The sequence below is a fragment of the Xyrauchen texanus genome, chromosome 5 (assembly GCF_025860055.1).
Source record: "Xyrauchen texanus isolate HMW12.3.18 chromosome 5, RBS_HiC_50CHRs, whole genome shotgun sequence".
Classification (NCBI taxonomy): Eukaryota; Metazoa; Chordata; class Actinopteri; order Cypriniformes; family Catostomidae; genus Xyrauchen; species Xyrauchen texanus.
The window spans coordinates 24132868-24156401 of NC_068280.1; the positions used below are offsets into that span (position 1 = coordinate 24132868).

The 23534-nt window shown below is 42.0% G+C and overlaps 2 protein-coding genes across 6 annotated transcripts in view; both read left to right on the forward strand.

Moving 5' to 3' along the window:
- The window catches only part of ubac2 (UBA domain containing 2), a 34808-nt gene extending 31464 nt beyond the window's left edge, over window positions 1-3344 (forward strand). For both annotated transcript variants that reach the window (XM_052126066.1, XM_052126067.1), the window contains exon 9: window positions 243-3344. In XM_052126066.1, the coding sequence (XP_051982026.1) occupies window positions 243-350 (108 nt within the window). In that variant the 3' untranslated portion in view covers window positions 351-3344. The remainder of the gene's footprint in view (window positions 1-242) is intronic.
- A 4111-nt stretch (window positions 3345-7455) lies between these two features.
- The window catches only part of igf2bp2b (insulin-like growth factor 2 mRNA binding protein 2b), a 91120-nt gene continuing 75041 nt past the window's right edge, over window positions 7456-23534 (forward strand). For 2 of the 4 annotated variants that reach the window (XM_052126050.1, XM_052126057.1), the window contains exon 1: window positions 7456-7715. The gene's annotated coding sequence lies outside the window, so the exon portion shown is untranslated. Of the gene's footprint in view, window positions 7716-7781; window positions 7924-12714; window positions 12738-23534 lie in introns of those variants that run through there. The other 2 variants (XM_052126053.1, XM_052126056.1) reach the window with 2 other exon arrangements.

The window sequence follows — 23534 nt, forward strand, 5'->3', positions numbered from 1 at the left end:
AGCTGATTTTAGTTTTTTTTAAAAACAACATATTCAACAACACTGAAAACAGATATCTGACTGCTACATGTGTGTGTAAAGGCACTAAACCTATAACTATATAGGTATAAATTAAAATATTATGAAAAATAAAAAATAGCCCTCATCAATTTCCAACCCTGGCATGCATAATGTCAGAGGCAATTATTAGATATTAACCACATATTCACATTTTATTATTAAACTCATGCTGTTATAACTAGGTTGCAAGATTGATGGAGATGGGTTTCTCAAGGATGGATGCCCAAGAAGCTCTAAGAGCATCCAATAATGACATTAACATGGCAACAAACGTCTTGCTTCAGCACTAAGACAAAATAAAATGAGGACCAGGAGATTGAAGGAGAATAAGACAAGATATCAACTTCTTTAAGATGTACTTCGCCAAGAACAAAACATTGGAACAGAACTGCTAAAGAACAGAACATGGGTACCAAGACTACACCTCTGTGGAAGAACTTGAGAGCACTCGTATTGGACCTCTCAGGAGCTGCTGATGTCAGTTCCTTTCTGTTTGCTCATGGACTGGGCAGTGTAGAGTTCTTGCAGTGATTCTTGGAGTTTACGTGAGTTTCAGAAATTGCAACCCTCTGGTCCATAGGACAGAGCGAACACGGTGGAGGATAATGCATTCATGTCTTAGGGCTTGTGTCATCTGTCTTCGTCCTTGAACCCATATGCTGAAATAATTAATAAACATTTAATATATTGATCATTTATGGAGACATCCACAGGGTGTGTGCTATAAATAAACTGAATATAAGTTTTATGGAATCATTTTTTGAAATAATTTTGAATTCTGTCATCAGTTCTATGGAACACAAAAGAAAATGTCTAGCAGTCCTGGCTGCTCCTGGATGAAGGTAGACAGGTACCAGTTGTTGTCAAGCTATAGAAAGGACAAAAAAATCACCATTAAATAAAAAGATAATCTTCTCCTCCGCCATAGCTTTCAAGCTTTATTTGCTATATTCATTTAATTTAAAACTCAGCTCAAGGCAAGTTGTGCCAGGTTTGACATCAGTAATGTCAAACATTGTGGGGATGTACATGTCTTGTAACCGGTTGCGACTGAGTGTGTATTATATCAGAGCTACAGCTGTGGGCAAGATTTTCTGTGAATAACTAATTAAGTGTTTTTTTTACTCAAACAAAATTATCATTTGAATTCAGAAGACTTGGAATATAGCTTGTGGACTGTTTTATGGTGCTTTTGTTTGTAATTTTTGGAGTCTGACAACCCAAAGTTACACTAAAGCCCAAAGTATACTTCCGTTTGTATGCCAATATTTAGTGTCTTCGTACAGTCTAACACTCGCCTTTCAAAATATACTTAATTTGACTGTGCCCACATACACAGGCAGTTGGCGCATACACACTACGACTGCTATGGGATACTGGACTGTTTCTCTTCAGGAGTTTAGACCCATAAATATGTCTTTATATTCTTTTAGACTCAAGTTGCAGGTATTTCTTGATCTCCTCACACATGCTCTTGACATGCACATCCACAGTTGTTGTTTCCCCATTTGGGCCGCATTCGTTCAGTGCTTGAGCACTCTGCTAATGACGGAATTTACTTTACACAGGCACATAGCGTTTAGCATCTGACCAAAGTATACTTTGGGCTTTACAAATCACTGTCTACTTTTGTTGTGTATACAATAGCAGCCAGGAAATTTAGCAATATACAGTATTTCACAAAAGTGAGTACACCCCCTCACATTTTTGTAAATATTTGATTATATTTGTTTACAGCTTGTATAACAGTGTAAATTTGCTGTCCCCTCAAAATAACTCAATACACAGCCATTAATGTCTAAACCTCTGCCAACAAAAGTGAGTACACCCCTAAGTGAAAAAATGTGAGGGGTGTACTCACTTTTGTGAGATACTGTACTTATATAAGGGTTTGAAACAGCATGCAGGTGAGTATATGACCGAATTTTCATTTTTGGGTGAATTTTCATTTTACCATAGTTGTATGGAAGTGTATTACAAGTACACTTGGACTAAGTGTCTTGAAAAACCTCTGACACTGACAGACAATTTAGTCCAATATTTAGGATTTATCATAGTTTGGGAAACTACCACAAAATATGAATCAGAAATCATAAGATAATGTTCTCTCAAATCCTCTGACTTTCTTAATTTAAGTGATAACACAAATTGTCTAATTTAATTGTTATTTTGTGGAGTTGGTGTGAAAAGCCTGAATAGGTACCATAATTTGTATACTGGTATGTTAAAAAGGAAATAAGTGGGACTGTCAGTCATTTAATTAACCCTAGTTGTCCAGATGGAAATGTTTGTTTATATGATGCTTGGAAACCTTTTCTCCACTGTGAAAATGGATAATATTCAGAGCATCTCCTAAGTGTGTATTTGACAGTGTGAAAAGGCTTTTAACAGCATGAATTTTCTCTGTGGTGTAGAAAGATACAGTAAAATGATGTTGTTTTAATATTACTTATTAAAGGGTTATCCAACTGTTGATGACCATAACTGGCATTAAAATAAGCTATTTGAAAAACATAGACATTTAAACTATGTTACATTATTCTAAAGAGTTAAATTTGTTTTATATCAAGACTTAATTCCTGTGAATGGCCTCTTTTTTTATTATGCTAAAAAGATTTTGTGTCTAATCCAGAGGTATTCAAAGTCTGAAACTCAAAATAGGTTTAGCTATACTTTTAAGATTAATTGAAATGAAATTAAAATGTTTTGACTGGCAGAAAGGTTCCACTTGCCCAACCAAAGGGAAATCACTCCTGCCACACTGTATTATTCTCTGTGGATTATGTATTGTAGTAAACACGTATTGTGGTCAAATAGAAGTACTAAGATTGCTTTGGAGTCACTGAATGCTTTGAGATGGTCTTTTAATAATGGATAATTTTACAAATGCAATTAGTCAGTCCTACAGGTCCAGATAAAGTCTTAGATTAAAGAGCTTTTGGATTGAACAGTCTAAACAGCCTTTTTAAACTAACTCAGTCTATTTATATGTCTGTAAACCATGAGACTAAACTCACTTAGTCAACCCGATGTTGAAGTCTATGGTTACGGTAAGCTCACCGTATTATTTTACCAGACCTTAAAAAGTAGAAAACTGTGTGCAATGGCTCTTTAACATGCATATTTACTTCCATTAAAATCTACCTCATAAATCTACTGTACTAAACAATCATCAAATAGCCATGTCACTAAAATGTTAATTTTGCGTGAAACATCCTTCATGGATCAATATGTCCAAACTCAGCAGTAAATGTAATTAAACATTGATGCCATGATTAAAATCTACCACCTTGTGATTTGTTTACAATGCATGCAAGGAAAATAGACCGCTTTAAATATGTGCACCCTCCTCAAGCGATAAATGGCAGTGTTACTCGCTTTTGCTTTACTTCTCTGAATCGCATGTGAAATAAATGACAAAAAATGGGAAAGAAAAGCATGATAGCTGTGAAGAGGTCAGGGTTTTGCTGATTAATTTTGGCAGTTGTTTAGTAGATACCATAACTGCATCATTATGCAGGCATAAAGCATGTTTCTCAATTTACGGCTATTCAAAAGTAGATGTGTATTCTGACGAAATACCGATTTTTGGCTCAAAGCAAATATTTCATTATATTATGTGTTTTACCTGTGCTCGATTTCTTGGATTCCTCTAAAGTATGAAATAGAATTACGGTGTTGTGAGAAAGTATTTGCCCCCTTCCTGATTTCTATTTTTGTGTATTTTTCATATTAAATTGATTAGATCTTCAAACGAGTTATAACATAAAACAAAGGCAATCTGAATAAACACAAAATACAGTTTTCAAATATATATATTTACACTTCGAATCCTCAGTCCAAGAAACATTCTCCCAAAAGGTTTGAGGATCATCAAGGTGTGTTTTGGCAAAATTCAGATGAGCCCTAATGTTTTTCTAGGTTAGCAGTGGTTTTCGCCTCGCCGCCCTTCCATGGATGGCATTTTTGGCCAGTGTCTTTCTGATAACGGAGTCATGAACAGTGACCTTTATTGATGTGAGATAGGCCTGCAGATCCTTGGATGTTGTCCTTGGCTTTTATGTGACTTGCTGGATGAGTGCTCTTGGAGGAATTTTGGAAGGTCGGACACTTCTGGGAAGGTTCAATAATGTGCCAAATTTTCTCTATTTGGAGATAATGGCTCTCACTGTGGTTCTTTGGAGACCCAGAGCCTTTGAAATATCTTTGTAAACCTTTCCAGACTGATGTATTTCAATCACCTTTTTCCTCATCATTTCTGGAATTTCTTTCGACCTTGGCATTAGTGTGCTACTGGGTGAGACCTTTTAGCCAACTTCATGCAGCTGAAAACATTCTATTTGTGTTGATTTGATTGAACAGGGCTGGCAGTAATCAGGTCTTGGTGTGTCTAGTCCAGTTATGAATAATGCCCATAATGAATGGGGTTTCATAGATTTGGGGATTTAGTAACTAAGGGGGGAAATACTTTTTCACACATGCCCAGTTGGTATTGGATAACTTTTTTGCTTCAATAAATAACTTTATCATTTAAAAACTGTATTTTATATTTACTCAGATTGACTTTGTTTTATATTAGATTTTGTTAGAATTTTTGAAACATATGAGATGCTGTATACACTAAAAAATAAGAAATCGGATAACAGCACTGTATGTCTATATTTTTCTCTTTTTGCTGGCTTTGAGATCACTGTTCTAAGTAAAAACTAAACTTAAAGGGTTAGTTCACCCTCCCAAATAAAATGAAAATAAATGTACTCACCTTCGTGCCATCTAAGATGTTTATAACTTTCTTCTTCTGAACACAAACAAAGATTTGTAAAAAAATATTTCAGCTCTTTTAGGTCCATACAATGCAAGTGAATGGTGACCCGACCTTTGAAGCTCCAAAAAGGAGAGATAAAGTCAGCATAAATGTAATCCATACTCAAGTGTTTTAATCAATGTCTTCTGAAGCGATCCAGTTGGTTTTGGTGAGAACAGACCAAAATATAACTCCCTTTTCAATGTACATCATATCATTGCAGTCTATAAATATGATCATAATTTCAAGCTGGATTACACTTGATTGCACCATCTAGCACTCTGCACATGCGTCAAGTACTAAGTGTAATTGAGCTTGATATCATAATCATTCCTATTGAGATTGCATAGACTATATGTACAGTGACTATCCCTTTTAAAACACAAAACTAAAGAAACTTGAAAATCTTGTTTTAGAATTTGAATTAGACAAAATTACATATGATTTAATATTTTGTGAATTAAGGTGTCATGTTTAATATTGGGATACAGTATTCTTTGCTATATAAAGTGAAGGGAAAACATGCATTCTACTTCAGACAATTGGTATCTGCTAAATGTAATATTTGGTTGTGGTGTGAATAGTCAATTGTTGTTTTTGATTATGGATCTGTCAGTCATGTGGCCTTCTTGACCTTCAAGAACATTCTTGGATAGAGTGGTCAGGATTTAAAGGTTAGCATTTGGGTTGAAATGTGCATGTGAACCAAAGGTTATATACTCAACATCCTAATTTAGTAAATGTAATTAGGATCTAAGAATTTAATAACACAGTGAAGTAGCCATTGGCAAGTGCTCTCTCACAACAAGTTATGTGGGATCATTGGAGAATGAAGTCTAGAAAAGCATCTTAAAGGAAGAGGTCAGATTTAAAGTAATTCTTATACAGGTGAAACCCGACTCAAATTGATGTCTGGTTAGGATTATGTCCAATCAACAATCTTTTGACAAACTTAAGTATTTTTCCCTTGCCTTCCATAGATGACAAAAAGTTGCCCTCTCTGCCAACCATCAAAGCTGCCACTAGGTGGCATCGGGTATTTCTAAAAATAAAAAACATTTTAATGTGGTAGTGGTTCCGACTTCCGAACCAGGGGGGGGTATTTGGAAACATTTTGATATTGCTTTGTTAAACTTAATAAATAGACACTTGAAATATATTAAGTATATCTAAGGGGGAGTGAATGTGTTAAAAAAAAAAAAAAAAAAATCTTTTAAGGAAATTAAGTATAACATTATTTAAAATTAGTCTAACACATTTCAGGTTTTCAAACCAAAGTAAAAAAAAATAAAAACAGTGTCTTGTTTTGGACTATATATAGGGGCAATTTGTCACTCTTTTTACCCTATTGAATATCTCTTAAGGTATGCTGATTTTTGAATGTTAATTCATGGCTTGGCTACAAATATTTTTGACCATTTCTACTATTATTGCCCAGGAAAAAAATATATGATTCATTGAACACACTTTTAACTCTTGTAACAACATATGGGGCATGTTGTAGGCCTATTGGACGAAATTTAAAAGAAAAACAATTATGAAGCACAAAATGATTTATGAAACAGCAAAAATGGAAAAGGTCAAATTTAGCCCTTGTGACAACTTGCCATCTCCAGTCTTCCTATACTTTATATTAAAAGGAAAGAGTTCGGATCATCTTAAAGGGATAGTTCACCCAAAAATAAAAACATATCTCATTATTTACTCACCATTATGCCATCCCAGATGTATGACTTACTTTCTTCTGCAGAACAAAATTGAAGATATTTAGAAGAATATTTCAGCCCTGTAGGTCCACACAATGCAAGTGAATGGTGACCAAAATTTGTAAGCTCCAAAAGCACACAAACGCAGTATAAAAGTAATCCATAAGGCTCCATTGGTTAAATCCATGATTTCAGAAGTGATAAGATAGGTGTGGGTGAGAAACATAAATATTTACTGTAAGTGCTTTTTTACTATCAATTCTCGTTTGTGCCCAGTAGGTGGCATTATGCACTAAGAATGTGAATCGCCATAAACAAAAGAAGAACCTGAAAGTGAAAGTGGAGAATTATAGTAAAAAATAACTTAAATATGAATCTGTTTTTCACCCACACTGATCACATCGCTGAAGATATGGATTAAACCACTGTTGTGTTTTACTTTTATGTTGCAAAAAAATCTTTGTTTGACTTCAGCAGAAGAAAGTCATAAACATCTTGGATGACATGAGGATCAGTAAATGTTGAGAGGATTTTCATTTTTGAGGGAATTAATCCTTTAATGGATCTCCTAAAGTGATACTATGAGACTGTATTACAAATCAAGCAGATGTTGTTTGACAAGACAAATGTGTCTGTTGGTATGCTGCTAAAAACAATTAAAACTGAAAAAACTTGCATCAAGTTTCTTCATTAGTTATAGTATTTTTATACTGCATGGAGAAAGGCATCTTCTGGCACAATAAAGAAAAGACGAGTCGCAGCTTTCTATAAGGCTCTTTCATTGCATTACTTGGTTTCATTTTCATCCATGGTAAAACAGGGGCCGGACTATGATGTAAACCATGGCGAGGAAGGACAAATGCTTTAATTCTGATTGGACAGAAACCATACCATAGGGAAGAATCACTTCTGTCACTATCGTGAAACGACGCAAAAATATATTTTAACCACGTGAATATATAAGCGGACAAGTTCTCTCCACGCTTTACAGTTACCCACATTCACGAGGAACTGCTTTGTTTTTGATGATGAGATGCAGTGCGGATATTTCCGCCGGCGCAGTGCAATTTCACGGATTTTCACCATAATTATTTTTCAGTAATTGTTTTTGAGAATTTATTGGAAAGGCTTCACAAGGCCAAACGGTATGTGTGTGTATTTACCAAGTTGGTGCGGCATCTGGATATGTTTGTACGAGGTGGTTTATAGCAAGACTCCTTAGGATTGAAGAAAATAGATGATAAATGACATGGTGAACTGCATGGATTTATTCGCTGAATGTAGCCCTGTGAGGATATATTACTTTTGCTCGCTACTGCTGTCTGATATTGGCATATCAACAGGCTGACGATTGTAAGTCCCTGAAGCTCTTGAATAAGTTACCGCCCTTTGAAATCTATTTTTTATGGAAAGACTTCCAGATGAGCCAGTTTAAGTGGAAGTGAACATGTTTATTTAGGTTGGCACCTTTGTATTGGCGCCTTCAAAAACTATAGAGTTCACGTATCACGCTAGCTCATCAACAGAAAATGTATATCAGTTTGTATTAATTATTTGAGCTTGAGGCGCCGAGAGTGATTATTTCGACGTTGGGAAATCTAATGTTCCTGCAAGTTGTTAAAGCAGAATTGCACTTGAGTTAGATAATTCTGTTCTCAAAAACGTATGGTCCATCTTTCTTATGTCATGTTTGATTTGGTAATTGAATGTCTCACTCTGTTTTCAGTTGTTTGAGTGATCGTGTGGGCCTAGTCGCTCTTGTTTATATCCAAAGTTGTCATTATGTAACTGGAAATGTTTTCGATCGCTGTTTTGCTCAGTTGGTCCAAACTATGTAAAAGTAGGCTACTCTTTTTATTTATTTTGTATTTATTTTTTATGTGAAAAATTTATTATTGGCCACCACTAATAAATACAATTACATAGTCATTACATTTATAAACCGTGTTAAAACAATGAAAAAAAGGTCGTTTGACACAGTCAAACTTCTTGTTTAGGTGCTTTTGTCCATTGTGTCAGCACACACACAGTTGGCTGAGGGGAATCAAATCTGAAGTAAATATCACGTGTGGAATTCATATTAGGCTATGTAGTGTGTGTACACTTAGGCCTAGCTATTTAAGTTTTGTGTTCACTTGTATTTACATCTTTACTTTCGTTTTGTTTAATTCGCCCAAGTGGCCTTCTAGTTGTAAATATAATTTAGCAACAATAACAGTTGTGGATTTTATATAGGTTAGTTTTAATTTACTTCATTTTTTTACAAACTTTCCATTTGTGTAATCATCATTGTTCTGGATTAGTTATTTGTAATAAGTGCAATATTGATTTAGGTTTATGAATCACCTGTTTATACATCCCTTTTGTCTCGGAAAGTGTAAATATTTAATATTTTATTTGAAAATCTAAGATAATAGACTTGAGCTTCTAGGTCTGTGTGTGCCTCGTTGAATACAACAATATGTAGGCTATATAGTAGGGTACAAAGGCACACCTAAAGGAAAACTAGCTTTTTTTTCTGGTCACAAAATGTATCAAGATCAAAAAATAGATTTATTTTTATTGAGTATTAATGGAGCAACCTCATTTGTGTGAAAATAAATAATAACAGAAGGTTGTTTTGATTAAAATTAAATTTTTTACTAAACACTCAAAGTTAAATATTTTTCTCTAAAAAATAAATGTGATCATTTCAGGGCTTCTCATTAGCTACATACATTTGTAACATATTAATATGTATTAAATATTAGATCAAATTGCCATTGCATCTAATGTCTAAAGGTTGACTTTTGATCTAATGATCCCATGGATCAGGACATTTTTATTGTATAGTGACAAACAAGTGTTTTGGAAAGTGCTGTGGTAGTTTGTGTTGCTATTCAGTGTTTTGTGAGAAAATAAAATTAAATGAACCTTTAGCAATAAAAAAAAATTCTGTATAAAACTCACACTTGTATCACAGCTAATTTCAGATAATATCATCTCAAAATAAGTGTTTTAGTTTACCATTATGTAAATCATATAACATGTAGTTTCAAACATGCAGAAGTGCATGAACAGCAGGGAGACATCTCAGCATAATCGCAACAAAGAGCACAAGCACATGACTAGCTATACATTACTCCTATGCGACCCCCTTGCAGTCTCATTTATGTGGTTGTGAGTGCTTTATCTTCATAATTATATAAAAAAAAACTGTTTGGTCAGGATAAAGTGCAAAAAACAAATAAACATGCTCATCAGATGTTTTCGCAATAACATTGAAAATTTATTATTCGAGGCCCCATGACGCATGCCAATATTTGATTAAAGATTAAAGCATTCCAGCAGTATGAGCTGGGATTATTAGCTTCATGTTTTCACATAGATTTTTTTTGTTTATGCTGGGTCACCAAGAACAACATAATTTAAGTGTTAATTTGTAAACAATTAATGGAAATTCCCCTGCCAATGTTCCAACGCAAGCATCAAATCATTTCTAACCTTTTTCCTTAAAGCAAGTGAAAAAACCACCCCAAACTCGGCTCTTTTTTCACAAAGTGCCTTATGTAACTTATGTTAGGTGTTTAAATTGTATAGTCCACATTGTTGTACATGGTATAGCGTTGTTTTAACTGCAGTTATTTGCCTGTTGTTAAACAAATTTTGAATTTGAAATGTGTTACCCCATTTCAGTATTTTCCCAAATCAGTATTTACCCCAGTTCCTTGCTTAAATTTGATTGTTAGTAGCACTTTATGGTACTGATACACAAATGGTGTAAAATCAATTTTTTCTTGAAGTTATGATTTCAATAAAATCACTGTTGCATGTGGCATATGTCATGTTTTGAGAATCAACGTTTAAGAAATAAAGAAATTAAGAAAGGTCTAAAAACATTTAAAGATGTAAAAAAAAAAATGTGTTCACTGGGGCAACTAGTGCACTGTAGAAAGTGTATCTTCATTTTGGACAGTTCATGTCATTCCTTAAAACATAATTAATTTATAAGACTAGTAAAGCTAATAAGTTGTTTTCTTCAGTTCTTCTCACAGATTTACAGTTTCCCAAAATTTCCAAAGACCTCATACAAGTTAATAAACAATTTTAAAATGTCACCACGTAAAGAAAATAACTTGATCTGAAATCATCACAGAAATTATTTTGATTTGCTTAAAACTGAAAGTTTGCCCAAAGCTTTTAAATGTAACTGAAGCGTGGTATCTGTGGATCAAAATGTTTTATTGCTGACCTTTTCATCTAATGCTAGATCTGTTTAGTGGTTGGTAATCATTTATAAGAACTAAACAAATCTGCAAAAGAGCATAAAGAACCTGTGTTCGAATTTAATGTTCTAAAATGCATCTGTTGATAAGCGATGTTCTAATAATGTTGTTACTCTGAATGCTCATCTGTGGTACCGGTATTTAGTGTGTTTGTTAGTGGTGTCTTAAAACAAACTTGACCAAATTCAAAGCTTCCCAAGAATATTTTCAAGATCTATCAAGTGTTTAGAAATTGTTAAAAACATAATTTTAACATCAGCTATTCAACAAAATCTGTCCGTTTTGTGTGTGTGTGTGTGTGTGTGTTTTAAGAAATTAAGGGAACAGATAATTAAAAATTATAACTTACAATGATTTTTTAGAAGTTGATAAAACAAAATAGTTGTTTTAGGGCAGTGCTTGTGGTTTTGTGAAGGTTTTGTAATTTGTTATGAAACTTATGCATTTAATGTTATTAGTTTGTTTGAATTCATGTTTATTAGTTGATACATTTAATGAAATTTGTGTTTTTTTGCCTGAGTTTTATGTATACATTCTTTTTTTTGCCCCCAGACTTTTTAACAAAACAAACTGATCACTGGATAAATCTCTATAGATGGATTAGTTCTCTTTAAATAAGGTTTAAATAATCTAATGATCATTTTAGTATGAATTATGTTTAATAGGAAGCATTTTTTCTTTTAAATATGTAATCACTTAGTTTGTCATTTGGATTAAATTGGAAAAAATGTAGCCAATTCTTTACATACTTTTTGCTTGAAGAAGAGGAAGAATTACAATTTTGAAACTTAAAAATGTAAATACTGTCATTCTATATTAAGGCATTAAAGCTCGTTCTTGAGGAACGGAAGGGAACTTTCTCTCTGTACGTGTTTTTGTTTGTGCATGTTTACAATGTTACTTTTGTTTTTTGAAACAATTGGATAGATAGAGAGAAACATTAGTATAGAGACAGCGCTGCTACTGTCAATGGATTTGGGCCAAGCCACCTGGCTCAGTCCATGGAAGCAATTCACTCAGGCTATGGGTTGCCAGATCACTGCACCGTGTGTGGTACACAGCACTAGCCAATCACTTGTTATAAGTAGTAAGTGTGAGTGTGTGAGATGAAAATGCTGAACTTTTATCTTTCAAGGGCAATGTGAAGTGTTATACTGAAGAAGGAAGGGAGAAAATGAATATAGAGCAAATTGTGTTTGTGTGTGTGTGTACGTGTGTGTAACCTGAGCCGAGCAGATCAGATGCACTGTATGAAAAGGACTTCAGTTCTGTCACCCTATGTCATCTGATGCACAGAACTCCTGTCACAGAACACATGTTGAATGTAGCGATCATGATTAGAACAGCACAGTGTGCATGAAAATTGCTTGCTTCTGTCCAGTGTTTTCTGTTGAACTATTCAGGGTGGTCAGACAGTGATTCATTAGATTGTTTTAGTATGAGTATTATGGTCATGGCAGCAGTGTTTATCATTTTGATTTTAAGATGCTTTTAAAAGCCTCACATTTTGATGTGTGATTTAATGATAGTGTGACTTCAGATGTTCGCAATTTGTTTGATCGCTTGGTCCAAACACAAGTTCCATTCCACTCCACTCCCCCTGCCCCACAATTATTTTAACATTCACATTTTCACATGCACTTTTTGCATCCGAACAGCAGTGCTTTTTCATCATACTAGCAGAAGCTACTATTGTAGATAGTTAATGACTCAGAAGGAGAAGTTTTCTACTTATGGAGGAGAGGAGATACTGAGTCTTCTGGATTACTTTTATGCTGCCTTTATGTGCATTTTGGAGCTTCAAAATGTAATTACTCATTCACTTGCATTGAGAGGACCTACAGAGCTGAAATATTCTTCAGGAGAAGAAAGTAAGTCATACACATCTGGGATGACATGAGGGTGAGTAAATGATGAGAAAATTTTCATTTTTGGGTTAACTATTCCTTTAATACAGTGCCTGTGTGTATAAGAAGAATGTCTATAAAGTACCAGAATGTATATTAAATAGCAATAAAGGAGTCGGTATTTTTGATACATTCTTTACTGGTTTTATGATATTAAAAATTATTAATATTAATATAAATTAATATTGAATGAAAAGAGAACTGCAAAAGTTATAAAGAGTTATTAAAGTTTTAATAACACAGATTTTCAGAGAATTTAGCAGAACTGAAGGTGGAAAAAAAAAAACACCTTTGTACTGGCTTACTACTATACTACTCTTATTTCTGCCATATATAGATTAGAGGTAGACCTGTATATCGGTTTTACTGATTGATCGGTGCTGATAGTTGTTTTTAGGAACTTTCAGTTATCTGCAAAAATCTTTTATAGGTATGTTTTTATTCCGCACCAATAAATCTCATCTGGTGAAATATATACATATAAACTTTATCTGGTGAATATATAGGCTATAAAATGCATAATATGGTGAATACTTACATATGGAGTATTGCAAGTTAACTAAATTTCTGTCATTTCAAATAAGTGTCCCTTTAAAGTTACTTTAAAGATGAAAGACCTCTTAATGCACCAAATCTTTTTGTCTTAAATTTTTTTTATTGATCTCAAACTAAAACAAATAGCACATGAATACACAATCACATTTTATCAGCGCAGGGGCCTTTACAGGGCAGTATGCTGTCAGAGCCAAAGCTTCGGATTTAGACCAATTCACTCTGTATCCGGAGAATTTAGAAAAGGAATGAATAATTCTGTGGAGGCAAGGCATAGATCTAGTAGGGTCGGAGACGAATAATAAAATATCATCTGTGTAAATCAAAAGCTTATGACCCATTCCTACCACCACTACCCCTGGGAAATCATCATCCTTTCTTATCGTGGCTGCTAATGGATCCAGAGCAAAACAGAACAATAAGGGGGAAAGAGGGCAACCCTACCAGCCATTCCTGTAGGTAGGGCCTTAATTACCTCGCCTAGTTCCTCCAAGGTTATCTCAGAATCAAGAGAATTATTTTTGCTCAGTTGTCAGTTTAGGAAGTTCTAATGGTTCCACAAAGTTTTTAATATCCTCATCAGTAGACAAAGACATGCAACTATAGAGATCAAGATAGAATTCTTTAAAAGCATTATTAATACCAATGGCTGTGGTAAATATTTCACCACCAGCAGATTTCACTGAGGGAATGGTAGAAAAAGACTCATTCTGTTTTATATATCTAGCCAGAAGTTTTCCTTGTCCCCCGACTCCCCCGATAATATCTGTATTTCAATCGGGTCAATTCCCGAGGCAATTAGATGACATTCGGCACTTCAGCTCTCCCTCTGCACTTTTTATATTCCCTTTCAATTCCACAAGTTCTTGTGATTTGGATTTTTTGGTGAATGAGGCATACTGTATGATCTGACCCAAAAGAACCTTGATATTTGTGCTTTTTTCAGTTGCTAAACAACATATTAATGGCTAATGTCTGATAACACTGCATTCAGCACAAACTGGGCTACAATAATATGTGAGCAACATGTAAGTACATGTTTGTATTTTTGAGAAAATAAAATGTATGCGTTTTTATTTAGAAAAAGTCATTGAAATAAGGCCATATAACACATTATAAACATTTGTCCACAAGACTTTTGAGAACTGGATCTTGTAGCCTAGAGTTTATGCTAAAAAATTATGTGAAACCCAACCTGATCACTCATTCATACAAAACAATATAGTAATTTAACTTTTGAAAGACACTTTTAGTGTTAGAAATGTCATATGCGAGGAGGCAAAGACCCCTCCCCTGGGCCTATCAATGAGGAATGTGACAGAAGCAGAATGAATGTGAGGAGACTTAATGATCAAAATCAAGTTCCCCTTATGTCGCTCACTAGGGGTCACTAGGGGTCTCTCTTGAGCGCCGATATTCACCTCTGAATTATGAAAAAAGGCCAATGAGAGTTGGCAACCAGTATTTGCATGTCCCGCCCCCGGACATACAGGTATTTAAGCGGCGTAAATACGGGAGTTCATTCAGAAAATTTCTTCGGAGCCGATGGTCGTGTCTGCAACTGCTGCATACTACACACCGAGTTCCTGTCATCCCTCTGCTGCATAACTGTTGGATTCCACGGCGCACAACAGCGGCTTTCTCCTGTTTGCACGGCTGTGCATTCCTGCCCCTGGGCGCATCGACAGTGCAGATTTAAAAACTCTCACGAGTTTTTTCCCTAAAAGAGTGATTTTATGTAAAAGAGTAATTTCCTCTAAAAGAGCAAAACACAGCGGCGTTGAACTTCCTTTTAAGTACGCGTCTTTATAAAGATGCCCTTCCGCCCCTGTGTTGTTTCTGGATGCGGTAGAGTACTCTCCACTTCCGACGGCCACAGGCGCTGTCTCGTGTGTCTGGGTAGCGATCACACCGAGGCCGCGTTTGTGGATGGTTCATGTTCTCACTGCGAGAACATGACCATGAAAACGTTGCGGTCGCGGCTTGCTTACAACCGTGAGCAAGCCACTCCAGCCGCCCCCCCGTATTGCTCCTTCTTCCCACGCGATTGAGGACGATGCGGCTGGCGATGGAGGCTATTTGGGGATGGCTGCGGGTGCAGCTCCGCCGGGTACGCCCCCTCGGACCACCCGCGCCCCAGCACGCTCGTTTATTCCCGTCCGTGCTCGAGGCGGCGGCGACTCGCCTCACAGCCAGTCATCCGACCCTCTTGCGATGGAAGCCGATGAGCTCGGCTGATGCAGAGGACTCCCCTGGGCTGCCGCCTTCGGGCTTGCACGCCCAGGCTGAGGCTGACGCACAGATGTCCGACATGCTTTCCCGGGCAGCCAACAGCGTGGGCTTGGATTGGAACCCTCCATCCTCCCCACAGCCATCACGGCTGGATGACTGGTTCCTGGGGTCTGTGCGCCGCTCACAGCCTCGCCCCCCGTTCCGTTTTTCCCGGAAGTGCATGACGAGCTGACGTCCTCGTGGAGAGCACCCCTCTCCACTCGTCACACTGCCACAGGCTCGTCCGCCCTCGCCACTCTCAACGGCGGAGCGCGCCACGGGTACGCAGCGATTCCCCAGGTGGATAGGGCGGTTGCGATCCATCTATGTCCCGGTACCCCTACCACCTGGCGAGGTCGCCCCGTACTCCCTTCCCGGACCTGTAGAGCAACCTCCTCGCTGACAGCGAAGGCCTACAGCGCCACCAGACGCGCCGCTTCCGCCCTGCATGCCATGGCTCTCCTGCAGGTCCACCAAGCCAAGGCACTTCACAAACATGCACGGGGGTGGCCCTGATCCCAACACACTGCAGGATCTGCGCTCAGCGACCGACCTCGCCCTGAGAGCGACGAAGGTCACAGCGCAAGCTCTCGGGCAGGCGATGGCCACGCTAGTGGTCCAGGAACGTCAACTGTGGCTGAACATGGTCGAGATGCGTGAAGCCGACAAGACTCGCTTCCTCAACGCCCCTGTCTCCCAGTTCGGCCTCTTCGGCGACACCGTCGAGGACTTTGCCCAGCAGTTCTCCACGGTAAAGAAGAAGACGGAGGCCATCTCTCACATCATGCCTCGCCGCAAGCCTGCCGCCACGGCCCATGCCCCGTCTGCTCGCCGAGGGCGTCCTCCCGCGGCCAGAAGACAAGCTCCTGCTCCGCCTCAACCGGGCCCAGCTCTCAGCCCCAGCTGTCGAGCAAACCGCGGGAAGCGCCGCCCCTGTCTCACGGACCCCCTCGAGGACCCGGAAGGCTCCCAGGCACTCCTGAGACAACGCACCCAGAGTCCAAGAAGTTAGCTCCGGAGGTGGTAAGACCGCTCCGTCCCCCGGTGGAGGGCCGGCAGGAGAATCCTTTGTTTTTTCATTTGCCGCCCCTTAATGCTATTTCCTTTGTCTCTGGGGCATATGGCCCGCAAATGCCGTTCTCACGGCACTCTGCTTTCAGGCCTCAACAGTCCCGGCTCCATGGACGCGGTGTCCCCGCCTTCAGCCCCACGACTGTTCCCCGGCCGGCCGGTTCAGATGAGTCCAGAGGACGCCAGCATCAGACCTCCTCCTCAGTCACGAACCCGCCCCCTGCCGGGTGCGCGGAGCAAGGTAAGTGCTTTGAGTTTATTCTCAGCACCAGAGCCTCCCGACGCCACGTTACCTATTCCGCACCGCTGCGAAGCCCCGCCGGGTACGTCCAAAAAACCCGTCCCTTTGGTGCCCCTAGCACGGAGTTTAGAGGCGTGGCTTTCACTGCCCAACCCGTCACGCTGGCTGCACCGGGCCATTCGACTCGGTTACGCAATTCAGTTTGCCAGGTCTCCGCCCCCTTCGTGGGCATACATTTTTCCGCAGTACACGGCCAACATGCCCATTCCCTGCGTGAAGAAATTGCCTCCCTTCTATTAAAGGACGCGATAGAGCCTGTCCCTCCAACCGAAACGTAGAAGGGTTTCTACAGCCCTTACTTTGTTGTACCCAAGAAAGGTGGCGGCTTACGACCGATCTTGGACCTGCGAGTTTTCAATCGGACCTTGTCCAAGCTCCCGTTCAAAATGCTCACCCAGAAACAAATTCTATCTGGCGTCCGGCATCTAGATTGGTTCGCAGCGGTAGACTGGAAGGACGCGTACTTTCACGTCTCAATTTGCCCTAGACATCGACCCTTCCTACGGTTCGCGTTCGACGGTCAGACGTATCAGTACAAAGTCCTCCCCTTCGGCCTGTCTCTGTCCCCTCGCATCTTCACGAAAGTCACAGAGGCAGCTCTTGCCCCGCTCCGAGTAGCCGGCATACGCATACTCAATTACCTCGACGACTGGCTCATACTGGCTCACTCTCGAGAGTTACTATGCGCACACAGAGACCAGGTGCTCAGGCACCTCAGCCGTTTGGGGCTTCAGGTCAACTGGGAAAAGAGCAAGCTCTCCCCGGTCCAGAGCATCTCTTTTCTCGGTCTGGAATTAGACTCAGAGAGTGGAGACTCCACCCCCAGTCGGTCCAGCTGATTTGGGACCAGTTCGGCAAGGCCCAGGTAGACCTGTTTGCCTCCCAAGAAACCTCCCACTGCCCGCTCTGGTATGCCCGGACAGAGGCTCCCCTCGGGGCAGATGCGCTGGCACACAGCTGGCCCACAGGGCTGCGCAAGTACGCATTTCCCCAGTGAGCCTTCTTGCACAGGTGCTATGCAAGGTCAGGGAGGACGAGGAGCAAGTCACTCTGGTAGCCCCCTACTGGCCTACCCAGACTTGGTTTTCGGACCTCACACTCCTCACGACAGCCCCTCCCTGGCGAATTCCCCTGAGGAAGGACCTTCTTTCTCAGGGACGGGCACGCTCTGGCACCCGCACCCAGACCTCTGGAACCCCACGCCTGGCCCCTGGATGGGATCGCGGAAGATCTAGCCGGTCTACCATCTGCCGTCGTCGATATAATCAATCAAGCCAGAGCCCCCTCTACCAGGCATCTTTACGGCCTAAAGTGGCGTCTGTTCGCGGACTGGTGTTCTTCCCGAGCCGAAGACCCGCAGAAGTGCGCAGTTAGGTCAGTGCTCGTGTTTCTTCAGGAGAGGCTGGAGAGGAGGCTGTCCCCCTCCACCCTCAAGGTATATGTCGCGCTATCATCGCCCACCACAACACGGTAGACGGAAAGTCTCTTGGTAAGCACGACTTAATCGTCAGGCTCCTAAAAGGTGCCCGGAGGATAGCTCCCTCCCGGCCTAACCTGTTCCCATCCTGGGATCTCTCGGTCGTCCTTACGGGACTCCAGAGACCCCCCTTCGAGCCGCTTGTCTCAGTTGGACTTGGCCCTCTCTCTCAAGACCGCCCTGCTGATCGCGCTCGCTTCCATCAAGAGGGTCGGGGACCTGCATGCGTTCTCTGTTAGCGACGCTTGCCTGGAGTTTGATCCGGCAGACACGTTCGTGATCCTAATACCGCGACCGGGCTATGTGCCCAAGGTTCCTACCACACCCTTCAGGGATCAGGTAGTGAACCTGCAAGCGCTGCCCCGGGAGGAGGCAGATCCAGCCCTTTCACTGCTGTGTCCAGTGCTGTGGCCACGGAACAGCTGAGCAGCCAATTGTCCCATTACTTTTGGTCCCTTTAAAAGTGGGAGGCACATATACAAACTGTTGTAATTCCTACACAGTTCACCTGATTTGGATGTAAATACCCTCAAATTAAAGCTGAAAGTCTGCAGTTAAAGCACATCTTGTTCGTTTCATTTAAAATCTATTGTGGTGGTGTATAGAGCCAAAAAGATTAGAATTGTGCCGATGTCCCAATATTTATGGACCTGACTGTACCTGTTTTAGCCGAAACAGTATTTAAATGTAACGAAAACTTGCTTATTAGGACATATTTCAATACTTTGAATCCTGGCTGGCAAGTCTGAAAACCCACTAGTAAAATATGAACATGTTTATATAAAATAGCATGTCAACTAATGAAAACTAAATGACTTACTCGTCCGAAATTGTATCCTTGGCTGGATCAAGTCTCTCTTCAAAATACAAACGTTCATCGCAGTCCCACTCTTCTTCTGAAGAAAATAATAACTCTTCATCACTGTACAGGTGTTTTCTCACTTGTGTATCGTGCTGTGTTTCAAACGCGCAAAAAAGTGAATGAACTTTGTTTTTACAGCACAGTCGGGGGCGTGTACCATTTGCATTGATCGCCTCAGCACATTACTGTATGAATGGCGCCCTCTGTATGTGGGTGTGATCACATTAGATATAATGAGCTTGTTAGGTCCCCTTGTTGTCTGCCCCGTGTTTTCTGTTTCACTCATCACTGCTCACCTTCCATGTCATGTTTTCCTTGTTGTCCACCCCGTGTTTCACTGTCTTTGTGTCAAAACTACATTTCCCATCTTTCCCGTCTCTCTCTGCCAGCACAGTGTTATTGTCCGCACCTGTTCGTGAATTTGTTATCACCGTGTCCTGTCTATTTGAACCCGCTTGTTTTCCCGTTCCTTTGTCATTTGTTGAATGTTGATATGTTGTTCATGTTCGCTGCTCCTGCATCTTCTTGTTCGCTCAAGGTTCCCTTTTCGTTGTGGATGTTTTTGCCCCTCTATGTTCTCCCGTGTTTTAGTTTCCTTTTCCCATTGTGGACCCCTTTATTTTGTTACTGAGTTTGTATGTTTATTATTTGTTTGTTAATAAAAGCCGCGATTGGATCCGCACCTCCCGTCTGCCTTCTCCTAATCCCACACAATTCGTAACAGAACGACCCACTATGGATCCAGTGGTACAACAGGCAAGCTACCGGCTGCTCTGCCTAAAACAAGGGGACCGACCAGTAGAAGACCACATCCGCGACTTCCTCATTCTGGCGAGCGTTTCGGACTTCCCTGACTCTTCCCTTGTGGTCTTCTTCAGGGACAACCTTAATGACTGGCTTAAAGAGCGGTTGCCACCGGCAACGCGCTACTGGAAGCTCCGCGACTTCATGAAGGTAACTTTACTGGTCATTGGCTCACCGTTCACCGTGGGCGCTGCTGAGGAGGACCCTACCTCTCCACCCTCAGTGGTGACTCTCCAGTTCGCCCCTGGTACTTCCTGTCACACCAGCCCCATCTGTCAGCGAGCTCATCCCCACGCCAGTCACTTTCCACGAGCAAGCGCGGCCCACTTCATCTGCCCGGAGGAGGAAGAGAAAACGGGCTTCCGCCTCCCGGCCCACGCCTGCCCCGGTCTGCGAGCCAGAGCCCACGCCTGCCCCGGTCTGCGAGCCTGCTCCCATGCCTGTCACTGTGAGCGAGCCTGCGCCCACATCAGCCACGGTGAGCGAGCCTGCGCCCTCGTCAGCCACGGTCAACCAGCCAGAGCCATTAGCCCCCGATGTCAGTGAGCCAGCGCCTGTCGCCACCGCCAGCAGTGAGCCAGCGCCTGTCGCCTCGACCGTCCTTGAGCTAGCGTCAGTAGCCATGACCTTCCAAGAGCCAGTGCCAGTAGCCATGACCGTCCAAGAGCCTCAAGTCTATCGAGCCTTCCAGGGCTCCTCCTCCCAAGCCTCCCAGGGCTTCGCCTCTCAAGTCTCTCGAGCCTCCCAGGGCTCCTCCTCCCGAGCCTCCCAGGGCTCTGCCTCTCAAGTCTCTCGAGCTTTCCAGGGCTTCGCCTCCCGAGCCTCCCAGGGCTCCGCCTCTCGAGCCTCTTGAGCCTTCCAGGGCTCTGTCTCTCAAGTCTCTCGGGCCACCCAGGGCCCCGCCTCTCGAGCCTTCCAGGGCTCCGCCTCTCAAGCCTCCTGAGCCTTCCACTGCTCCGCCCCTCAAGCCTTCCTCGGCTCCGCCTCCCGAGCCTCCTACGACTCTGCCCCCAGAGACTCCAGAGCCTTCTAGGGCTCCGCCTCTAGAGTATCCCACGGCGCCACCTCCCTCGGCTCTGCCTTCAGAGCCTTCCAGGTCTCCACTTCTGAAACCTCCTATGGCGCCACCTCCCTCGGTTCCACCTCCAGAGCCTTCTAGGCCTCCGCCTCTAGAACCTCCTACGGCACAACCTCCCTCGGCTCCGCCTCCAGAGCCTTCCAGGGCTTCTCCTCTAGAGCCTCCTACGGCGCCACCTTCCTCGGCTCCGTCTCCCGAGCTTCCCACGGCTCTGCCTCCTGAGCCTCCCACAGCTCTGCCTCCTGAGCCTCCCACGGCTCCACCTCCCGAGCCCCCCGAAGCTTCCTCGGTTCTGCGTCCCTCGGCTCCGCCTCCCGAGCCTTCCGTGGCTTCGCCTTCCACGGCTCCGCTTCCCAGGCACCCCGAACCGGTCCTTGCCCTACGGCCACCTCCTAGGCCACCTCAACCAGCCTCTGTCCTGTGGCCACCTCCCAGGCCCCCTGAACAGGCCCTTGCCTTGTGGCCAGCTCCCGGGCCACCAAAACCTGTCCCCATAGTGTGGCCGCCTCCCAGGCCACCTAAACCGGCCTCTGTCCTGTGGGCACCTCCCAGGCCCCCATAACCGGCCCTTGCCTTGTGGCCAGCTCCCGGGCCATCCAAACCTGTCCCCCTATTGTGGCAGACTCCCAGACCACCAAAACCTGTCCTTGGCCGGTCGATACCTCCCTGGCCTCCTAAACCTTTCCCTACCTGGTGGACACCCCCAGAGACTGCTTGCCTGCCCTCTCGGCCTCCCTGGTCTGCCAGTCTGCCCTCTCGGCCCCCCTGGTCTGCCTGTCTGTCCCTTGTGCCCCCATGGACTGCCTAATTGTCCCTTGTGCCTCCTTGGACTGTCTCTGTGTCCCTTGTGCCCCCTTTTTGTCTGTCTGTGTTCCCCCGGGTCTACCCCCTCACTCCTTGGACTTCTTGTTTTAGTTATTTTTGTGGGTTTTCTTTTTGTAGGACCGTCTGGAATCTGGTCCTTTTGAGGGGGGGTTATGTTACGGTCCCGTGTTGTCTGCCCCGTGTTTTCTGTTTCACTCGTCACTGCTCATGTTCCATGTCACGTTTTCCTTGTTGTCCGCCCCGTGTTTCACTGTCTTTGTGTCAAAACTACATCTCCCATCTTTCCCGGCTCTCTCTGCCAGTACAGTGTTATTGTCTGCACCTGTTCGTGAATTTGTTATCACCGTGTCCTGTCTATTTAAACCCGCTTGTTTTCCCGTTCCTTTGTCGTTTGTTGAATGTTGATATGTTGTTCATGTTCGCTGCTCCTGCATCTTCTTGTTCGCTCGAGGTTCCCTTTTCGTTGTGGATGTTTTTGCCCCTCTATGTTCTCCCGTGTTTTAGTTTCCTTTTCCCATTGTGGACCCCTTTATTTTGTTCCTGAGTTTGTATGGTTATTATTTGTTTGTTAACAATTGCGATTGGATCCGCACCTCCCGTCTGCCTTCTCCTCCTTCCCACACAATTCGTAACATAGCTGAGCCAGGAGAAACTGTACATCGCTTTGTTTCATACAGATTACATTGCAGAAGAATATTTGTTTTAAATTTGAATTGTTTTATTTAGAAGTAGACATTTTAAGCTTTTCTTTAGACATCTGTTTCATGTTTGTGTGATAAGTATTCGCGGAGTTTAAGTTCATTTTTGAGACGTGTTTCAGATATATGCTTGCAAACCCAGAGACTGCTGACAGGTCACTCTTTTCATTTTCTTTATTTTCTTACACATCCTGTGAAGCGTCAGTGTTGCTCTAGGGAGCTTGCACACTTTTGCTTCACTAAGATCAGGACTGAGTCCATCAAAAGATTAAAGTCTCCTCCCAATATTCTATCATGAGGGGTGCCAGCTGCTTGGAACATCTCTTCAAGATCTATAAAATCAATGAACACTGATCATCAATGTTAGGTGTATAAATATTAGCCAAAACAATAATGACTGTTCCTAATTCATCTTTAATCTGTTTGAGACATTTGAATTGTAGATGTTTACTTCAGTGTAATGACTTCCCTGTTCTTACTCAAGTCAGCACTTACGAAAACATGCCCACCCCATATCCTCCCAAATTTTTCAGCTTCCTGCGGAGAAAGATGTGTTTCTTGAAGAAGCACTATATCATATTTCTTATGTTTAACTCTTTCCCCGCCAAACACGGAATTTTCCGTGTTTTATGAAAAAACGCTTCCCCGCCAAACACGGAATTTTCCGGGTTTCCGTGTTTTAGGTGTTATACGGTAAGGAAGACCCCTGTGCATGTTTTGAAAGAGTACGCAACTCTTTGATCAAAGAAACAGACTGCGATCGTCTCAAACATGGAGTATGAGAAGCTCAAAATATCAGACATAAACATGCCTTTTTCTCAGCTTTTTGTCTGAAATGTTGTTTTTTGACAAA